The sequence below is a fragment of the Ostrinia furnacalis genome, unplaced genomic scaffold (genome assembly GCF_004193835.3).
Source record: "Ostrinia furnacalis isolate ACB-3 unplaced genomic scaffold, ASM419383v2 OfSCF3271, whole genome shotgun sequence".
NCBI lineage: Eukaryota > Metazoa > Arthropoda > Insecta > Lepidoptera > Crambidae > Ostrinia > Ostrinia furnacalis.
In genome coordinates, this window is record NW_021133510.1 from 551,173 (window position 1) to 573,325 (window position 22,153).

At 41.0% G+C, this 22,153-nt stretch overlaps 3 protein-coding genes across 3 annotated transcripts; all 3 read right to left on the minus strand.

Annotated features, from left to right (window-relative positions):
- Positions 1-6,401, minus strand: LOC114357605 (ALK tyrosine kinase receptor-like). Its single transcript, XM_028311307.1, has 9 exons — positions 6,347-6,401; positions 5,536-5,805; positions 4,714-4,842; positions 3,813-3,920; positions 2,983-3,119; positions 2,453-2,581; positions 1,558-1,754; positions 669-943; positions 1-179 (listed from the first exon to the last, which is right to left on the minus strand). The coding sequence occupies exons 1-9, from the start codon at positions 6,399-6,401 to the stop codon at positions 1-3; spliced, it is 1,479 nt and encodes a 492-aa protein (XP_028167108.1).
- A 3,800-nt stretch (positions 6,402-10,201) lies between these two features.
- Positions 10,202-14,387, minus strand: LOC114357611 (putative odorant receptor 92a). The gene is made up of 7 exons (XM_028311315.1): positions 13,811-14,387; positions 13,210-13,408; positions 12,607-12,703; positions 12,232-12,336; positions 11,970-12,058; positions 11,120-11,186; positions 10,202-10,566 (listed from the first exon to the last, which is right to left on the minus strand). Exons 1-7 carry the CDS (start codon positions 14,385-14,387, stop codon positions 10,501-10,503), a joined length of 1,200 nt encoding a protein of 399 aa, XP_028167116.1. The 3' UTR covers positions 10,202-10,500.
- Positions 14,388-14,587: 200 nt separating this feature from the next.
- Positions 14,588-21,799, minus strand: LOC114357612 (putative odorant receptor 92a). Its single transcript, XM_028311316.1, has 8 exons — positions 21,086-21,799; positions 20,359-20,557; positions 19,988-20,084; positions 19,195-19,296; positions 16,014-16,102; positions 15,585-15,651; positions 15,421-15,489; positions 14,588-14,691 (listed from the first exon to the last, which is right to left on the minus strand). Exons 1-7 carry the CDS (start codon positions 21,660-21,662, stop codon positions 15,430-15,432), a joined length of 1,191 nt encoding a protein of 396 aa, XP_028167117.1. The 5' UTR covers positions 21,663-21,799; the 3' UTR covers positions 14,588-14,691; positions 15,421-15,429.
- Positions 21,800-22,153: the final 354 nt, after the last annotated feature.

Sequence of the window (22,153 nt, forward strand, 5' to 3'; positions counted from 1 at the left end):
TCACCTGTGCGTAAGACGTTTCCCAGCCAAGCGGCTGGCGGCGGCTGCCAAATGAGCAGCAAGCAACGCCCGATGCTGCGCGGACAGCGGCGGCGCGGCCCGAGAGACCACGGGCCGCGGGTGCGCGGTGCCCGCCCGGGATAGATACTCTTCGGACTCATGATGATGACTGATGGTCTCTAGTAGGAGTAGGGTGGTGATGATGATGGTGACAATAATGATGATGATCTAAACTAGCTTTAGTGTGAGCCATTTCTTACCCAGACATGTTTAGTTGTTCTAATCATAATGGTGATGACTGATGATGATGAAGGTGGTGATGATGATGATAAAGCTGTGTATTCTGTTTCCCAACCAATTTTCATAGATACTTAGGTACTCCTTTGATAATGGTGATGATGATGATAGTGGTGATGACAATGATGATCCTGTTCACCTGTGCGTGAGCCTATTCCGATCCAGACAGGTTGAGTCATTGATGATGACAATGGTGATGATGATGATGATAAATGACCTGAGTGAGTCGCTTCGCAGCCACCTTTAACCCAACTAGACACTATCTTGTTGATGATGAAGACGCCTCAGCTATAAATCATGTCTCGTTAAGGTAATCAAACCAATCCAGTCAAGGTTGAGCAGTCCCTATGATGATGATGGGGAAGACTGACCTGTGAGTGAGACGTTTCCCAGCCAAGCGGCTGGCGGCGGCTGCCAAATGAGCAGCAAGCAACGCCCGATGCTGCGCGGACAGCGGCGGCGCGGCCCGAGAGACCACGGGCCGCGGGTGCGCGGTGCCCGCTCGAGAGAGGTACTCCTCGGACTCGTGATCATGGTGGTGATGGTCTTTAGTAGGAGTAGGGTGGTGATGATGATGGTGACAATGATGGTAATGACCTCAACTGACTTTGGTGTGAGCCATTTCACATCCAGGCATGTAGAGTTGCTGTTATGATGAAGGTGATGACTGATGATGATGATGATGAAGGGGTGATGATAATGTTAAGACTGTGTATTCCGTTTCCCAACCAACTTTCACAGGTTGAATACTTACTCCTTTGATAATGGTGATGATATTGATGATGATAGTGATGATGATGACTAAACAATGTTGCAATCGCCCATATAGGCAATGAAACCCAAGCAGTGAAGAATGAGCAGTCTCTATGATGGTGATGATGACGTCATCATCATCATCTTAGAGACTGACCTGTGAGTGAGCTCTTTCCAGCTGGTGACTGACTGAAGGTTGAGTGAGTAGTCCATGATGATGATGATGATGCATAACCTGTGAGTGAGCAGTCCCTCCCTATGGCGATGATGATGACGTCACCATATTAGTGCCTCACCTTGAGTGAGTCGAATCCCGTCTAGGTAATGAGACTCAAGCAGTGATGATTGAGCAGTTCATAGTGATTATCATACTCATCATAGGATGATGATGATGATGATGACTGACCTGTGAGTAAGCCCTTTCCTGGTAAAGCAACGAAATCCATCCAGTCAAGTTTGAGCAGTCACTATGGTGATGATGATGACGTCACCATCTTGGTGCCTCACCTGTGCGTAAGTCGTTTCCCAGCCAAGCGGCTGGCGGCGGCTGCCAAATGAGCAGCAAGCAACGCCCGATGCTGCGCGGACAGCGGCGGCGCGGCCCGAGAGACCACGGGCCGCGGGTGCGCGGTGCCCGCTCGGGATAAATACTCTTCGGACTCTTCTGGGGTCCGGGTGGCGATTAGGAAGTTCTTTAGGTCGCCCTGGGGAAGGAAAAAGTATAAATAAGTATTGCATTCCAGTTTTGGAAGTATTCCGGTCGAAATACTATTTAATCATAGACAAAGTGCAAAGCAACTGCAGAGGTTGCATGATGTAATAATATAAGCCCAGTAGTAAACACAACTCTAACACCTAGACTAGTTGTAAACAAAACTCACCCACCCAGAACTTTTCAGACTATAGTCTGGTCTGTGAGCACGTAGAATTTTGTCCAATGACCCCAAGCTACGCATCCTTATCGTTCGCGCGTAATTATGTTGCTGTCGCGCTCGCACACTCACTACGGGCGCCCGTCGCACAGTCGCGACAGCAATATAATTACGCGCGAGCGATAAGGATGGGTAGCTTGGGGTCATTGGACAAAATTCTACGTGCTCACAGACCGGGCTTTAGTTATAAACACAACTCACCCAGCATTTTCAGACTAGTTATAAACACATCTCACCCGCTCCTAGACCACTTATAAACACATCTCACCCACTCCTAGACTAGTTGTAAACACAACTCATCATCTCAATGTGTCTTAATAAACTAACTATAAAATTACAACTCGCCTAGTCAAGCGTGGTCTTGACTAGATACAAACGCACCTCAAACACACTCAGTGCGTCCCTAACTAGTTATAAACACAACTCACTCACTTAAGTAAGTTCCAGCATAAATAATAAACACAACTCACCCACTCAGTGTGTTCTAGCAGCATATAGTGTGGTTCGGCATCGTTACATAGGCCGATGAGCCGGACTATGTTCTCGTGGCGGATTCGGCCGAATAAGTCCAGTTGCCGCCGAAACTCGGCCAGTTGGACCTAAGGCAAAATACAACCATCAATCAACTGCGTGAAAAAGTAAAAAATCCATCTATAGCATTAATAGAATAGGGGTGTTTTCTGGGTAATAAAGCAAAATTTGAATTAATTCGTCAGTTAACTTATCAAAAAATACTCGACACATATTTTTCTATTTCACTTTTCAAACGAATAAATATTGACAGAGAGAAAGCGCGCCAAAGTGCAAAAGAAGAGGCCCGTGACGTCAAGGGATGGTTAAGTGTAGCACGGTGTGACGTCACGCGAAACTTCAACGCACCATAACTTCATAATTACTTGTTAGATTGTCAAATAAAAATATACGTGTCCAATATTTTTTAATAATATAATTGACGGATTAAAAACTTTTTTTTAGGAAACTATCCTATGGGTCTTCTTACCTCGTCCTTAGCTGTCAAAGCCTTAACCAAAACATGAGTCATGATCGGCTCCGCGTTTTCCACCTCTTTCTTGCGGAGCTTCCGCACTTGGTTCACATCTATCTTCGCTAGTGACACCTCGCCGAATTCTCCACGACCTATGATTTACAATAAGATATAAATTAAAGAAAAAGTCGCCATGACAACAATAATAAGGTGGATTTATATTTGTCTGATGTGTTTTGTCGTGACGCATCTGAACAGAATCTGTTATATATATATTTTTAGGCTGAGTTGCACCACTTAACTTTGACCGTAACTATAACGGTAACCGGTATTTTTTTTGTACAGAGTTTGACAGATTTTTGACGTTTGTTAAAGTTAAAGTAATGTGAATGCTAATGTGGTCATGCAAAATAAACTATTGAGTATTGAGTATGGTGCAACTAAGCTTTAAACTTGTGTTGTGTCGTGTCGTGATGGCTTCTGACATTGCCACACAAAATGTATAACTATAAAACCGATTGTGTTCTGATGCGTCACGACACATGTCAGACAAATATAAATCCACCTTTAAAAGCTTAAGTCAGTTAAAAATACGACTTCCCATATATGTTTCGCAAACATTTTTGTTACAGTTTTAGCTACGTTAAGGCACATAATGGACTAAAGTTCCTTTGATGAGTACAACGTATAGCAACAGAGCAACAGAACAGAACATAAATATTTTGTACAAATATTTGCCAATAACTTCATAATGTGTTTGTGACCGGCATTTGAGCTCGCTTTTTAAAATATTACTTATTCAGACATTTTGAAAATAATTTTATGAATTTAAAGATGTCACTTACCAAGCGTCACTAGTTCGGTCAGCAAGCCCCTCGGGACAGTGAGATGGTCGTACTGTCCCGATTTCTTCGAAGCGCGGGACACCCCCGACACTTCTGAGTTGTCCGCACCTTTAACAAATAAGATATGAGGTTCATAGGAAAGAAATTATTTTCTTCTCTAAATAAAAATTTAAAAGTAAATTTATTTATTCATTTATTGAGTTTTTGATGTTTATTAACACCATTTGACACCTTAAATTAAAAGATCTATGGAGTCTAAAGTCTTTCTATCGGAGAAAAGTACATTCGTCGTTTTATTCATACATTTAACATCCATATTTCAATACATTATTCAGTAATTCAATAATTCATACATTTTATATTTAATTTATGTCATAAGCAACATAAATTTGGTGCCGAAACACGCGTTTTTGTGGATGAAGCAAGTGCTAGGAGTCTCAAATTTTGAATGGGGGTTCCTTTTAGAACGTAAGTGTTCACTAAGACGGGATTATGCAAAATTCAACCCCTGAGTAAAGCGGGATCCACGCGTAAGAAGTCGCGGGCGGCTGCTAAAATCTGGTCGCCGAGCAGATAGAATTTCGTCCAATGACCCCAAGCTACCCATTTACCCATCCTTATCGCTCGCGCGTAATTATATTGCTGTCGCGCTCGCACACTCACTGCGGCCGCCCGTCGCACAGTCGCGACAGCATTATAATTACTGGCGAGCCTATAAGGTGGCTTGGGGTCATAGTACGAAATTTTATCTGCTCGGCGACTGGGTTTTATCAACTGGGCGATGAGGAAATCATTGGGGGAGGCCTATGTTCTGCAGTGGACGTCTGTGGCTGATATGCTAATAATGATGATGATGATAAAATAGTAAACTTATAATTATTTGAATTTGAATATAACTTACCGCTATCCCTATCGTGGGGCAGCAGCCGGCCGTTCTGCACGGGAGCGCCGTTGCCAATCTTCTGTTTGTCTTCTTCTTCTTCCACCAACTTCTCTCTGCCTTCTGCCATCTCTAATTCTTCTTTTTCGCCTGAGAAGAATTGGATATGTTTTTATTGTCACTTTAATTTAGTATACTAGCCGCTTAGTCAGGTGGTTTGCCAAAGGCAGCCGGTTCAACCCCCACATCAAGTATGGAATGAGCTAATCGTGATGTCACGTTAGTATGGGACCACAGATCACAGAAACTAAAGGGAGATGTGACAAGGGGGCGGGGCCTGTGTCGCAGCAATATGCCCAAAAACAGAACACATTGCTCGTAACAGCAATGATGACAGCAGCGACGTCATAATGTAAACAGTTTACATTGCTTGCGTAGCACTAAAGATTATTCGAACGTTGAGTACTGATACCGCAGTGGATAATGAGCACATATTTTGATTACTTTGTGCGTGCCAATTTCTAATGCGACACTGAGTTTCGAACTCAGCGCATTAGTTGGCATCTCTCTATATCTCTATGTATGGAACGCTGTTTGTTATTTCAGCGAAGCTGGAAACATTGAATTTTCAGATAGTTCCAATTTATTCTGTAACCTGTTATTGGTACCGTTTGAAAGAGCTCGTGAAGCACTTTTAGAATCAGTAACCAACCAGTTTTGCGATACCTCGTATAGTTTAGAAATAATCGAGTGAGATCACTTATCGTTTCCACCCTGTATACGCGACCGCCACCGATATGGAGACACCTACATACAGCAGTGACGTCATAACACTCATCTGACCTCTCTGTCGCCTCTGCAGCCGTCTCCTTCTGCAGTAGAACATCAGCGCCAGGACTAGCAGCATATACGCGGCTGCTACTGATATGGAGACACCTACAAGCAGTGACGTCATAACACTCATCTGACCTCTCTGTCGCCTCTGCAGCCGTCTCCTTCTGCAGTAGAACATCAGCGCCAGGACTAGCAGCATATACGCGGCTGCTACTGATATGGAGACCACCACTGCTTTGCCGCCTACCCCAGTGGATTCTGCTGGTGGTAGCTCGCCTTCTGAAATTATATTTTAGTGTTTATTATACTGAATACCTCTCGTATCTTGTGAAAATATCAATTAAACCACAGAATAATAATAAGTACTTCGTACAGAAGGTTTACTTCGCGAAGGTATTTAAAANAAAGTAAAAGCTTTTCATATAGATATGGTGGACTTTTAGTACGCACAACCCCAAATAGTAAACACGCGTAATGGAATGCACGTCTTGATTTCATATTAAGAAGGTTTCCTTGATTGAGGAAAGGCGAGATATGGGCTCTACGCGGGATGTTGAAACAGAATCGGGCGCAGGAATTCTGCACCCGCTGAATGACCTTTTTAGTGTAACCATAGATACATTCGCCTATGACGGTATCGGCGTAGTTAAAACTCCCTGAGGAATCAATAATACCAATAAAAAAAGTAATGTTCATCTCGCAAATATTTAAAATTGTACCATGATTTCAAAGTTTCGAACCCGCAACCGCCAACCGCTGCTAGCTCCGAGCGCGAAGTTAAATGAAGCTGTACACTTATGGCACTATGGATCGTAAGTACCTAAATGGCAGTAGATAGGCACATTTTCATAGAACCTATAGTCCGAAATGACCATCTTCTATGATGACTGGCATTACTTGTCGTAAGGGCCATCAAAACCAGTTGGAACTTGGTAATTTGCATGAAAAAATGATGCAGTTTCCATCTAATACCTGATTACACTATCCTGTTCGCTTATTATTATACTGTGTGGAAGAGACCAGTGATGTCTAAACTTGTGCTGGTACACCTCCTCATACCTAGGTACTTACATTCATCTGTCTGCGTATGGATTTTAGCTGAGTGAATAGGAACATTCATCTCCATGTGTTTTTTAGCTAAGGACTTCTACTTTGCTGGTTCTCCATGATATCAACAGTAACGGAAAGAGTGGGAGGGGTCCTCAACTTCGCTCTATGCTCGTGGATGTCGTAAGAAGCGATTAAGGGACAAAATAAGCGAACATCGGGACTCCTCAACCCGTCTGGCCAGGGTGGCGAGTGTAGGTCAAATTTTCTATTTGCTTTGGGTATTAGACTGGGGTTGTGCTCTGCTAAGTAAATAACCTAAGTCAATCAGTGGTCTATCTACAAACTCCATCTTCTTCTTTTCGTGTCGACAACAAACCTACACAGAGTCAGCCCAAAACTCCGCCACAAGAGTGGCGCTGTCAGCAGCACTCATCAAACCCTCCTGAGTGCAGTTGCTTGGGTACTATCACAAACGTTTCAAGCAGCCACATCACTAGTTTACGGTTAATTCCGTATCATTTCACATGCATATGTATGAGCGAAACCGGTTCGCGATCCCTAAGCATAACTTTTTACTGGCTACAGGAGCGTTAGAATTTTCTACGGTGACTTGAGTTCACCTGTTACAATTTTTAAGCGGAATTATTCGTATTTTGTGGGCCCCTACAAAGACCCATAAATTGAGATCCAATACTAAAAACAAGCTCTTGTTCATTTCTATCAAGTTTCTATGGTAACTAGCGTTTTAAAGAAAGTACCTACCATTCATTGTTAAGAACTCAATACTTAACAGAGGTCATTGTCAGAGAAAACTCCAAAAGAGCAAAAGTTGACAAAGACGATTATTGTGATTAGGAATCCTATCATCTTTTTTTTTTAGAAAAAAGATTACTATCATTACCTCATCATCATCATTTCAGCTACAGGACGTCCACTGCTGAACATAGGCCTCCGCCAATGACTTCCACATCGCACGATTGGTATCGGCCTGCATCCAGCGCCTTCCTGCTACCTTTATTAGGTCGTCGGTCCACCTTGTACCACTTCTTTATCATTACCTATCTACTTTCACATTAACTCATATGTAATCGAAAATCCGAAGGGTCCTTAACAATAACCGGTTCTAAGAAAATAAAACAGTTTTTTTTTTCCTAAAAGAGATTTGAAATTCGAATGAAATTTCGTTTTCGAATCTGGAACATTATGAAGAATGTGGGAAAAAAGGTTGTCTATCCTTGTAGACGACAAAAAAGAATCTTACAAAACCTCGGGAAGGCAGAATTCTTAGAAAAACGTACCTTTTTTGTAGAGTGTGCGTGAATTTCGCCTACCTGCCAGTGCCCAAAGCAATTCCATTTAATGTTATGTTGGCGTTCCGATTCAAAATTACGTCAAGTTTTACGTTGAATAAATGATGTTATCTTTATTATAGCGAGTTTAATGTTGGGAGAAGGGCGAAGGAATTCTACGGTACAGCTTGTAATGTACCGGTATTCGCTAACTACAGGAATGTAACTCCGTTCCTTATTTTACAAGTCCCCTTTTACTAAAGGAGACCTAAAGCCCGTATTCACAAACGATGTTTACATAAGTGAATCAGTAAATCGAACGCACAGCGTTGAATAGAGCTCTGTGATTGGTTCGTGTGTCACCCTGTTAGAGGTGGGCGCCACGCCGGCGCGCCGCCGCCGCCGCGAATTTTTTCACGCCGCCGCCGCCGACGACTAGCTGTCGGCGCGCCGATACTGATACTGTATAAACTATTTGAAATTTATTCCTCTCCTATACTGTACTAATTTGTGTTTCAAACGCAGAAGAACTACTTTTTTATTGAGTTGAGCGGCTATTCTAGTTCAATAAAGTCCTAGTATTACTGCGACCGGTACCGATCTATTGTGATCGCCGCTATTTTCCTTACAGTTCGCCTCCGAGTCCTGCATCCATTATGAATTGCAGTATCTTTTGGGGGGCGATATGTTTTACATCTTGTGGGCTTAGGATGTGTTTGCCCAGGTGTAAGCTTCGCTTGCGCATCAAAGGTCCGCAGTCCGTGAGAATGTGTAGTGGCGTTTCATCTGCCTGTTGGCACATCCTGCACGTTCTTGATTCGGACAGTTCTATAGTGGACAAGTGCTTGTTTAAGCTGCTGTGTCCAGTGAAGGCTCGAACTAAGATGCGCATTTTGATCCTACTCAGTCCTATGATCTGCTTTGAGCATTTTCGGTCATAGGCTTTTATAAGAGCTTTGGAATGAGTTAATCCTAGCGTGTCTGACCATGCCTTACAGGATTTGTTTAAATAGATGTTCTTTGTTTAAATAGATGTTCTCCAGGGTCATTCGAGCGAGACTTGGGGAATACCACAAAAGAGTTCTGGACCATATTGTGTTCCCTCCGCTCCCGCTCTGGCCAGTTTGTCGGCATTTTCACTGTCCACGATTCCCGCGTGACCTGGAACCCATCTCAGCGTTACTCTGTTACGTTTTCCTAGGGTATTCAGTCGACTCATGCAGTTTTCTACCAATTTTGAGGTGATTAAGTTGGAGTTTAAGGCCATCATCGTGGCCTGACTGTCTGAGTTAATGTAAATTATGTGGTTGGTATAATTTTTCGCAGGTTAGCTTCCGCACATTCAATAATGGCGTAGACTTCTGAAAGATAGAGGCAAATTTACTCAGGCTTTGAGATAGCCTAAGCTTCGGCTGCTCTCCATACACGCCAAAGCCTACGTTAGGGCCCATTTTTGACCCATCAGTAAACCATATAACAGAAGAACTAACTATAATATTTATTCTTTAATGCCATATAAATTGGTACACAAGGCGAACTTAATGCCGTTGATAACTTAATATACTAACAGTTAATCAAGTACATTATTCAAGTTACTGCTTGGTCTAGTAAATAATTGATCGCGAGAGGCGCCGGTCTTTCTTGCTGTCAAGAAAAAAATACCCGCCTTCGTCTGGCAGATAACCCACACTATTGGACTATACTTTAAGCGAATCACTCACACAGAGATTAGAAAATATGTCTCGGAATGCAAATAGGAACCACAACCTCTGGAAGGACAAAGTACNTACACCCTGTGCGTCAACGCGCACTGTGAGACCTCATTGTAATGTTTGTGAATACGGGCGTAAATCCCATAGATAATAAATAAAACAATTGGATAAAAATAGTTGAACGATTAACAAAATATTAACGCATGAACTTTTACTGGATCAATTAAGAAAATAATGTAAAAAGGCAAAATGTACAGTAGGTAAGTACAACTTAAATGTGCAGCCGTTCTTAAGTTTTCGAATAATATTTTTATATTTAATTGATTCCAAGCATAATGGAAACAAAAATTACGCGATCTGCAATTTAGAATAATTACGAGTATTACGGAATATTAACCAAGTTTTTACATAATTACACATTTGTAAGTTAAATATTTTTAACTTCATAAATATAGTTTACAGTACATAATTATGGGTTTCAGCACATATTGTTATTAGCGTACATACTAATTTACTTAAGTTTTTAATCATTATAAGTGAGCTCGAATTTTTGTGGGTTTTTAAAAGTGTTTAGGTTTTTTGTTGAGTGTTTATTAAAATGGTAGAAATAAATAAAACAAAAGCTTGTGGAATATCTATAAGTTTTAATAAATTAGTTCCAATTTCCCTTCATCCTTTAAGTGCATTGTTTTCTTTCTTTGATGTGTAGTTTTTCCCATAGTTAACTACACTCTACTTTTCAGAATCACTTCAAGAAAAATGCTTTTCATCAGTCCCATTTCTATTTTCTTAGTTAACTAACTGTGAACTTAGGCGGAACAATAACCGGTGCTTTTTGTATGGAATTTGACAGATTTTTGACGTTTGTCAAAGTTAAATTAAGATGGTGCAACTAAGCCTTAGTATGGTGATGATTTGATGATTTAATTCTCAGATGTCTTGTAAACTGTTTGCAAGAGCGCGAAGTACGACCACGACGAACTAAGAATCTGCAACAAAAAATTACCTTTCAACACTAATATTATGGACCCTGATAATATTATGTAATAGATATTTAGACTAATTCACAAAATTCAAAAAGTAAAAATCATTGTTTTAAAAGCACTTTTACAGGTGCCACCCTACCACTGATACGGACCAGTGCTGAGAAGAATAAGTAAGAAACTCAGATCCGAATCAAGCTAATACAAATTATTCAGGACAGGTCTGTATTGTCCACTGGACATGGCGTTCTTCAATACGCGCCACCTTATGGTGCGTCCACACTGAGAGCACGGGCTCGCGCGGCACACTGGGCGGCATATTAGCGCGGCACTCTTGAGTGAGCAGGATTTCGATCGACATCCTGCTCACTCAAGAGCAGGGTGAGCAGGATGACCAGCGTGCCGTGCGAGCATGTGCACCCAGTGTGGACGCCCCATAAAAACTATCTTTGCTTTGTCGCATCCACCTTCTGCCAGCGACTTTTCCTTAGAGTACCTCGGCTGTGGTTAAAAAAATACCTAGAAGTAAGTACAATAAACTCCTTCTTCATTTGCCTACCTTCATAAAAGCTTTCAAATTGACGTCGGCAAACCCAGCGGCGGTTACTGTGCACGGCTTCTGCGCTCTGAAATTTCACAAGAGATTAGTGCCACATTTTCGAAGCACTAGAACTTCTTATTGGATACAAATCTGCATCAATTTAATTCCAATATTTTTTTAAAAAACTCGCAGTCCCTTATCAGGTCAGGTCTCTATCAGACAACAAGCAGAATTATTAAGTCTAAAACGGGACTGTTCCAACCTTTCGTTCCCACCGCTGCAACTCCTGTGTAGCCAGGATTTACAGCTTGACCGCCAATAAAAACCCAACCAGTGAAGGTCAAGTTTGTCCCGGGGGACTGTTAAACTGTTACGCCGTTAACTGTAAATCTTAAAGTTAAAATATTAATTGGCGCCGCGAGCCGCCAGTCTGCTTGTGACCACGGCTGCAGCATGGCAGCCGAAACGTCAAGCCGTGAGTACCTACATAATGTAACTCATTAATAAATGTCGCGTTAAGACCCATGTCTTTCTATTTAAGTCGAAATGAACGCAGAATCGCTAAAATCAAGTGGCAGTGGGCGGGGCACATAGCTCGTAGAGCTGATGGCCGCTGGGGCAGGAAAGTTCTAGACTGGCGACCACAAACCGGAAGACGTGGCGTGGGCAGGCCTCCCATGGACCGACGATCTGGTGAAGATCACGGGGGTGCTTGGATGCGTCGGTGCTGGATGGACCGGTCTTTGTGGAAATCCTTGGGGGAGGCCTTTGTCCAGCAGTGGTCGTCTTTTGGCTGAAACAAATGAACGAACGAAATGGAACGCGAAAGTTTAAAATGTTATAAGTCTAGTGCAAGTTTAACACTTGCCTGGTCTGCATGATGAGGGCAGACTTCCCGAAGGCAGCATCCGCGAGATACCATCTGCTGTTGTACACTGCCGTGCTCACGGCCGTACTCTGCGAAATCGAAATCAAAATAATTATATTCAAATTCTTTGACCTTAAAGATAGCATTGAGATAAATAAATGTATGTAACGTAGATTAAAAGGTATATGTAGCTAGATACTCATTCTTAAAGCTTAAGAAAAGAAAAACAAATTGAGAAATAGAAGTTTCAATTGAAGCTCACGGAATCCATAAGCATATCTCCAAAGAAGCAGACGAAGAAGATCTGCAGCATGCCAGCAACACAGACTACCGCAAAGGTGACTACGATTTGCATGTTGTTTATTGCCTGAAATATGTAAATAAACATAAAGTAGAAGCAACGATTGGCGAACTGTGAAGGACGGTGTCTGACTAACCGCCGCTTGTCTATTGTGAACCCACTCGTAACACAAGCATATTTAGCTTAACACGAGGGGTTAACGGTTCATATTCTTGACAAATAGATTGTCGAGATGACAAACTAAGCAAAGAATGCATGCATATTTAGTAGGACTGATGACTGATGTACCAATGACTCATGAGGAGTTCTTCAACCAATACAGAAGTTAATTCTTACCGTAACGTTGAAGCCAGTTAAGCAAATGATAAGGGAGCTGGAGAGGTAGTTGACCAGGTTTGACTTGGAATAAATCTCTTCTAACATACTAGCAGAGCTGTAAACAAAGTAGAAAAGAAGTAAAGAAAGAAACATTTATTACAAAAGACATACAGAAATAAAAATAATAGAACTAAGGTTACTAAGCCAGGAATCCAAGATGATTCAGTCGTACTGACAGTAGCGTCATATAATATGTTCCAAAATGAACTTGACACACTTCTTAAAAACTTAAAGGTACTGAGAAGTGGGCTTACAAACAGAAAAAACAACTATACCTACTAGTTTTTCGAAATTCGAGACATTGCAATGATTTGGGAAACCCATTTTGAGTAAACTTTTCATCATCATCATTTCAGCCACAGGACGTCCACTGCTGAACATAGGCCTCCTCCAATGATTTCCACATCGCATCGCCCAGTTGGTAGAGGCCTGTGTCCAGCGCCTTACTGCTACCGTTTAGGTCCTGTATTATTGTTTGTCTTGTCACACCTATCTGTATTCTAAAAAACACGTTTTTGGGACACCCTATAAAAATTAAATAAATCATATAAGACCTCTTACCCAATAATATCCTGGTGCCATTTAACAAGCTCGTTAAACTTCTTTCTAGAATTTTCATCTTCTGTAATCCTAGCACTTCGTTCCTCTGCTATTACCTTCGTGACTTCCAGATTCAAGACCTTAAACTGCATCTTGATGTGCGTACAGCAGATGTAGAATAGGAAGTCCACCGCAAAGATCTCGGATAGCACTATCACCGCTTGGGAAAAAAGATTTTTGATAAAGCCCGGTCTGTGAGCACGTAGAATTTTGTCCAATGGCCCCATCCTTATTTGCTGTCGCGCTCGCACACTCACTGCGGGACCCGTCGCACAGTCGCGACAGCAATATAATTACGCATTGGACAAAATTCTACGTGCTCGCGGACCAGACTATAGCAACATTAAAATTACAACAGCTTAGGACTACAACGCGGCTCCGTTTCATTGGGCTCCGGAGGACACCATTGGGTTTTAGTGGGTAGACTGGCGGGGAGAGTCCCAGATAACCCACTGGTCGTCCCCTTGGGCCAATCCATGCACAAATCATTTCCCGAAATAAAAAGACGAAAAACGTAACAGACGTAAATATTAATAAGCATTAATAGAATAAAAAATATTACTTGTCCAGATCTGATGAATGTAGGCAAACGGCCAGATCCTCAAATCGTAGCAGTCAACGGGATACACGTCAAGAAAAGGCAGAGTGAGCTCCAGTTTGCCCGAAACGAAATACTTCACTACGATCACGACCAAAGGGCCGAATACAAATAGGATTATTACGACCACATTGATTACTATCAACGCAAATATCAGAGCGTACAAGAACTTGGATTCTTCCTTTACGATTTTATTCGCGGAGGGTCCAACCAGCCGTTTTTTTTCCATCTCTCTCAGATTGTTGATGAGACGAAAGAGTCTCTCTTCGTGAACAACCACATAGCCAGTTTTAAACTCCGCCATCATTCCCAAGTTAAGACAAGGGGTTACAATGGTCAGCTCGATGAAGTTTCTGCCTTTGTTCACTCCTTCAAATATCCAGTTAAACGCCCCGATAATATCGGTTAAAATCCAGAGGAAGTTGAACATGTAAATGAAGTTCTGCAGCCAAGTTCTTGACCGTTCTTCGAGATTCATACCAGAGTATCGGAATATGAATCTGATCTTTCGGAGAGATCTGTCTATTGGTTGCTCAGCCATTTTAACTTGTGGAAGGTACCCGAGTCAATGGTTAGGAGTATTTAAAATAAATGTAAGGAAAAGGTTTCGAGTAATTAATTACCCTGTCATTATCGTAAATATTATGTACTAACGTTAAATCCGAACTATTATTATTATAATGAGAGTTGAATCATATTAAATACTGGTTAAAAAATAAATGAAACACGAATTTTCTCACACATTTACTACGATTTAAATTATAAAGTATATTTAATATTTGAGTTAAAAGAGCGTACTGTAGATAGTTTGGTGAAGTGCAAAGTATGACAGCAGTGCTCAACATCTGAAAGAAAAATAAAAAGGATACTGTATATTTTATTCAGATTATGTGATGAAAAGTAAAATATGAATCGAGAGCACATTATTTACTTGGCAAAAAAATAAAAGTTTGTATTAAATGATGACATTCAGTTGCAGTCAGCTTACTTGGATCTTGGGCTCTAATAAAAGTTTTGAGCTAAGTCTAGGCGCAGACCACCGATTTTTCGTCGGCCGATACTTTAGTCGGGCAGTTAATCAGTATGGGCATAAATGGAAGAGCGCACATTACACCGGTTTGATTTTCATACAAATTAAAATTGGGCCCAACTATCGGCCGACTAAATTGGTGGTCTGCGCCTAGGTAGTATAAAAAAGCTTTCTGTCTGGGAAAACTACACTCCCATGCTTTAAATTACAGCCGTGTCTTTTCAGTTCCTTGCTTCAACAAAAAATGCTATACCTATATCGCATTTATAACTAAACTAGCTTTCCGCCCGCGGCTTCGCCCGTGTGGAATTTTGTCTGTCACAGAAAAACTTTATCACGCGCGTCCCTGTTTCAAAAACCGGGATAAAAACTATCCTATGTCCTTTCCCGGGAATCAAACTATCTCTATGCCAAACATCAAAATCGGCTCACCAGACAGACAGACCGACAGAGTTATTTTTGCATTTATAATATTAGATATAGATTAGTGTGGGGTGGCAGAATCACATGTGAACATGATGAATAAATCTCTGTGAAGGCTTACATTTAACGCTTAGATGTCCTGATACACTGTTCGCAAGAGCGCGAAGTACGACCACGACGTGCTAATAATCTGCAAAAAAATATGTACCTTTTATCACTGATATCCCTGGTATTAATAGACCAATTATTATATTAATATCGAACAAAGATTCTGCTTTTGCCTACCTTCATAAAAGCTCTCAAGTTGACTTCGGCAAAACCAGCAGCGGTCACTATGCATGGCTTTTGCGCCCTGAAATTCACAATCAAGAAACTTTTAGTGGTTTTAAAGTTTGAAGTTCAGATAAGTATTAAGTAAATCATGATGATTATACACGTAAGGAGTATCAAGAACAGGTAAATCAAGTGCTTACAATACTGCTATAGGTAAGGGATAGCCTTTGCGGAAGCCAGCGCCTTCCTGCTACCTTTAAGAAGTTTGCTGCCATGTGAGTAGCCGTCCTACACTGGGCTTTCCGGTACGTGGCCTCCTCTCCAGAACCTGGCTGCCCCATCGACAGTCAGTTCTGCGTACTATGTGCCTGCCCATTGTCACTTCAGCTTGCTAAGTTGCAGTTTGTAGCAACCTCTAATGGACCAGCGTTTAACACTTGCCTGATCTGCATGATGAGGGCAGACTTCCCGAAGGCAGCATCCGAGAGGTACCATCTGCTGTTGTACACTGCGGTACTCACGTCCGTACTCTACGAAATCGAAACATGTTAGTACTTCGAAAGCCTTATTTTTTTATTTAAAAATTTAAGGATTTGTAAGTACTTATGTAAGTAACAACATGAAACTTTAGGAATTTGTAGAGCCCCCGCAGACTACAGGCTTTATATCGGGCGATAGTTTGATCGGCTTTCTAATTTTTGTGAGGAATCGGCCGATATCAAATCGGTGTAATGTGGATACTAATTTCATGCTGTTTTTTTTTCTTTTAAAAAGATTACTAACTAGTTGTAACAAATTACTAATAGTCCCGTTAGCCCCTCGTACTAAGCTAAATATGCTAGTATCACGAGTGAGCTCACCCAAACCCGCGTTCACCGGATCAAGAGTCGGCCAGTCCGACCCCTTCACCGTTCGGCTATCGTGGCTTCAAAATAATAGGCTTGATTAATAGTCCAACCTTAGTTAATATAATAATACCTTAGTTAATATCGATGGGTGCCTGGAATAAAGCCGCAATAGCCATAGCAGCAGTTTTCCGATTAAGCGATTTTCGTAATCTGGGGGTCTCTATACACCTTGTGATTTTTTTTCAGAATTTTATCTTTGAAACTGGCTGATTTACCAAAAGCACTATGGATATTGAATCGTTATTCCCGGAAATTTGTTTACCAGAATAATCGTGGCATGTTCAATATTAAAAGTTTTATTTCAAACTTCTACAAGTAACGGCCATTGCGGCTTTGTTCCCCGAAACAAACTATGTGTACCAAGTCACAATAAACATTACCTACTTGTACAATTTCTTTAAACTTTCTTAAGTAATAATACTTCATGGTGTTCTTCTATGCAATAAAAATAAGTTGATTGGATTTACATTAAGCAATGCTGTGTACCTACCTGACAACTGCTGGAACACAGTAATGCTGTCAACATTATTGTTATGGCGACAGATTTAGGAAGATAAAGGGGACTTAGGAAGAGAAGAAGGAGGGATATTTGGTTTATGTTCATTAAAGCTTATTTATAATAACAATATGTTTCGGCATTGGAGGTAGGAAGCCATAGTTTCTCTGTAGTTGAAGTTTCCTTCTACCTTGAGCCTGATCACAGTTTCCACCAGGTGTGATAATCTTCTTCCGACAGAGTTTTCGAAAGACGCGAAAACAATCCGGACATGATCGACAAATAAATCGTGATATTTTCCGATTCGCCTTGTGTTCTGTTACGAATTTCTGACAGCAGTCTGTAATCAAAGTCAGACTGGTCAAAATCTTGTCTCAACAGGGTAATTAGCTCGTTCCAATTAGACACACGATCCCTAACACTTCTAAACCAATGAAGTGCGTCTCCGGTGAAAATTTCAGTGGCATAAGACATGGCCTTAGTATCAGAGATACTCCTAGCGACGCAAAATTCAGTAAGACGTTGAATGAACGCTCGTACGCAAGACTTACCGTCATATTTAAGCCTACCTAAGTCTACTGCTCCTCCACGATCACAAGTGACAGAAATATTTAGAGGTGGGGCAGCAGAGGTAGTCGGACATTCTGAATTGCTTGTTGGTATTAAAGAATCGGTAACCGTATCTGTATTAATTTTTAAAATATCTGTATACTTTTTAAATTCAGACACGCAAAATTCAAATTGTTCGTCCGTATCTTTATTGCTAATGATTCGGTTTATTCGGTGGTACAAATGGTTTACGGCCGAATACTGAAACGCCATTTAAATATTTGACGGCTTCTCAAATAGTTAAGCAGCTCCTAAACTTACATTTCGCATACTCAAAACAACATCTGAGCAGTTCTCAATTTTTAAGCACCTCTCAAATTAAGTTGCACTCAAACGCCACTTAAATGAATTTTCGCATACTGAAACGCCATTCAACGCTAAGCATTACTCAAACAACTGTCAAATCGTCTTATAGTTCCAAAATAGTGAACTGTCCTATAGATGACATTGACAGTGGGGCGCCACCGTCAATACCAGATCGCTGGTTCCGATTTTTGCCATGTTGGAAACCATATAGTTGAACGATAGTAGCGCCCCCCTGTCATTGAGTTTGGTGGGACAGTTCAGCGTGGGTCATCTATAAGCAGCTGTTAAATTTGAGAGTGCTTGCGCGGTATCTTAAATCCTATTCTTATACCTAAATCGACCTAAATAGTGGTAAATAATGTGTGTCATCGTTATCATTTCTTTCGAGCCTCGAGGAAATACCTAGATCTAATCGCAGGAATGCAATAAGGCTGAACGCTATTGAAAAATATTATTATAATGACATGCAATTCCGAGCGAGGTTCCGCGTCTCTAAAAAAACGGTGTTGTTTCTGGATTCATAATTTGGAAGCTCTTTGAAACCCCTCACCTAAAAATTGAAAAAAAGTTACAAAATTATTGATAACTTCTAAACTACGAAAAAGCCGCGGGCAAAAGCGTGTAATATTATAATATTATCATTATGTACTAATGAATTCCACTACTTTATATAAAGATATTAACTAAACACTCTAGATATTCAACTTTGTACTCATTTCGATACGGACCATATGAACATACAATGTACACAGCATTCACCAGTACATTTTCCAAGTCGATCATTAAATTCAAGCAAACCGCTATTACTGTATTCGCCATACATCCTTCAGATCAGCGCACAACGCTGCAATGCACTATTGCTGTATGATTACTTTTGCACTTTTTACCGGAATAAAACCACAATGGACTCTTACGGAACCGACTTTCAATGTATGAAGCGGCAATATGTATTTCTACCTTTTTTAAGGTATATTCTAAGCACTATAACCTTATGCACATTATATGTTACTCCAGAAAAAATAACGCATCGTTTGATATACAAACCATTTGGATACGCCTCGTAGTTTAGTTATTATTCAAAAATTTCACTAAATCTCTTCTCCTGTAAAATTGTGTTTTGTCGATTGCGGCTTTATTCCAGGCACCCATCGATATAATAACCAACCAGTTTTAACCAATCTACATAGCGGCCGACAAAAAGTTTGAAGCCTGCTGGGACTCATACCTAGTACATCGTTTAGGTACTTCTATGTACATTGTAGTCGTTTCGCTTTTGAAAAAGAAATTAACAAATGAAGCTTACGGCATCCATGAGCATGTTTCCAAAGAAGCACAGGAAGTAAATCTGCAGCATGGCCACGACGAAGAAGGCAAAGGCTACCGTCATTCTCACGTTGTCTAATGCCTGAAATATTTATAAACTTTTAGCATTTTACACTGTCGTCCCAAACTAAGCAAACCTGTGTGATAGAACTCGCTATGGCATGATCGCGTGGCAGGTCACCTATGCGCTGTACCGACCAAGAGAAATCGGCAGTGGTAGACGGCGTATTTGACTGCACCAGACAGTCTGCCAACAGTGAGAGCTGGCGGGAAATCGTGCGGAGAGTTGTATCCGCCTCTACCACCGACGTGAACAACGCCTCAATGTGACCACGACCGCTCTGCCAAGAGCGAAACGATTAAGAAGAATGGCGAGATTCTTCATTATCATAATTTGAGCCACAGGAGGTACACTATAAAATTCTTTCTTCTTCAATGATTTCCAGATTGGCCGGTTGGCAGCGGCCTGCATCACGCGCCTTCTTGCAATTTTTATAAAGTCATCTGTGCACGTCACACGCTGCGTTTTATGATACGTGGCCTCCATTCCAAAAGCTTGCTGCCCCATGTTAGTTATGTGCCCATTCTCACTTCAGCTTGCTAATCCTTAGCTTAATCAGTTCTTCAACCAATAAGCAAGCGGAGCTGAGAGCGGGCCTCTATTTGATAAGCAGGGCACGGGCACAATGTTTGTTTTTTTATAATTACCTACTACATATCTGTATTTGTTGTCAAAAGCCTAATAATATAATAATAATAGCTAATAAATTTACCGTCATGTTGAATCCAGTTAAGCAAATGATAAGAGAGCTGGTGAGGAAATTGACCAGGGTCGACTTCGAGTAAATATCTTCAAGCAAGCCTGCAGAGCTGTAAACAATAGAATTGAGGTTACACTACAGGCAAGACGATTTAATTGCATTGAGAGTAGCCCTAAGTTGATGGCATCAATAATGATGGGTGGCCCGAAAAGAACGTAACAAATAAACTAGTTCTTTTGAAACTGTAGATAGGAATTGATGATGTTTTGAGGTATTACAGTGTTTTCATTTATCTAGTTATATGTACCTATCTTCAAAAAATTTGCATGTTAGGCAGGTACCTACAACACATTAAAAACTTTGGCTTAAATCATACTACTTACTTAATAATATCCTGATGCCATTTAACCAGCTCGTTAAACTTTTCCCGAAGCTGTGTGACTTCTATCCGCTTCGCGCTCCTGCTCTCTGCTATGACGTTAGTAACCTCATGACTCAAGATCTTAAACTGGATCATGACGTGCGTACAACAGATGTAGAAAAGGCAGTCTACCCCCAGGATCTCTGTTACCACTACCCATGCTGGAAAAAAAGTTTTTTATCATCATTCCAGTCAGAAGACGTCCACTGCTGAACATAGGCCTTCCTTAATAATTTCCATGTAGCCCAATTGGTAGTGGCCTGCATCCAGCGCCTTCCTGCCACCTTTATGAGGCACACGCTGTATTTTCCGGTACGTGGCCTCCACTCTACTCACAAAGTTTTTGTGGAAATTCATGGAAAAATCTATGAAATCAGGAAAATGGTATTATTACGCGGGCGAACGGTCGCATGTGCTCGGTGGTGTAGCGGGGTACGCGGGGGCAGTGGGGGCGGTAGCAAACGCCATTTTGAAAGTTTTCGGAGACGTTTGAACAAGGTTTTTTACTAATAAAATAATAGTTAAAACTTTATTTATATTTTTCTTGTAATTACTTTCATGTGTACTACCACTCCTGAGATAGGCGTTGTTTTACGAAACCACACCCTGTATTTGTAGCCGACTAAACTATCGGCCGACTAAAAGTCTGTAGTTTGCGGGGACTTTAAAAACTGTAAAATAAACCATACCAGTCCAGATCTGATGAATGTAGGCAAACGGCCAGATCCTCAAGTCGTAGCAGTCAAATGGGTATATGTCAATAATAGGCAGAAGGAGCTCCAGTTCCCCGTAAATAAAATACTTCACTACGATCCAGACCAAAGGGCCGAAGTCGAACACAACCACAAGGACCCAATTGACCATCTTCATCGCAAACACCAGGTTGTACAGGAACTTGGACTCTTCCTTCACAATTTTATGCGCGATTGGACCCACCAGCCTCTTTCTTTCCATCTCTCTAACGTTGCCTATGAGGCGAAAAAGGCTCTTCTCGTGGGCGACCACAAACGCAGTTTTGAACTCTGACATCGTTCCCAAACTGAGACAAGGGGCTACATGGGTCAGTTCGACGAAGCTTGTCCCTTTGCTCACTCCTTCAAATATCCAGTTGATTTCGCCGATTATATCCGTGGCTATCCACAGAAAGTTGACCACATAAATGAAGCTCTGGCACCAAGTTCTCGGGCGTTCTTCGAGATTCATGCCAGCGTATCTGAATATGAATCTAATTTTCCGAAGAGATTTGTCTATTGGTTGTTCCGCCATTTTTTCTTGTGCAACGCACCCGTGTCAAAGTTAAAGAATATTTAAATAATACGAGTAAAGTTTCAAGTAATTACCCTTTCATTATCGTAAATATAGGTAATGCGGAAAATAATGTGGCATATAATAATTATGTATTAACGTTAAATATTAAATTCGAACTATTATTATAATGACGGTCGGGTAACATGTTGGTTTTTATTTTATTTATTTCGTAAGAAATTCTTTTCAGTGTCAACTAATGCTTTAAGTGCTATACACCTTGCCAAGTAAAGTAGTTTTCTATCGCAGACAAAATAAAGAAGAATTTGTAGAAAATTGGAAGCTGCTTTTTGATTTTTAATGGGAGGTAAATACTTTGGGCACCTTTATTTTCTCTTTTAGTATAGTTTACCGAGAAATTTATGACTACAGGTTGATAAATACAATTATTTTGTTTTATTTGAGTTTCAAACTAATTAAATATTGGATAAACAAAGAATAAATAAGTAAAA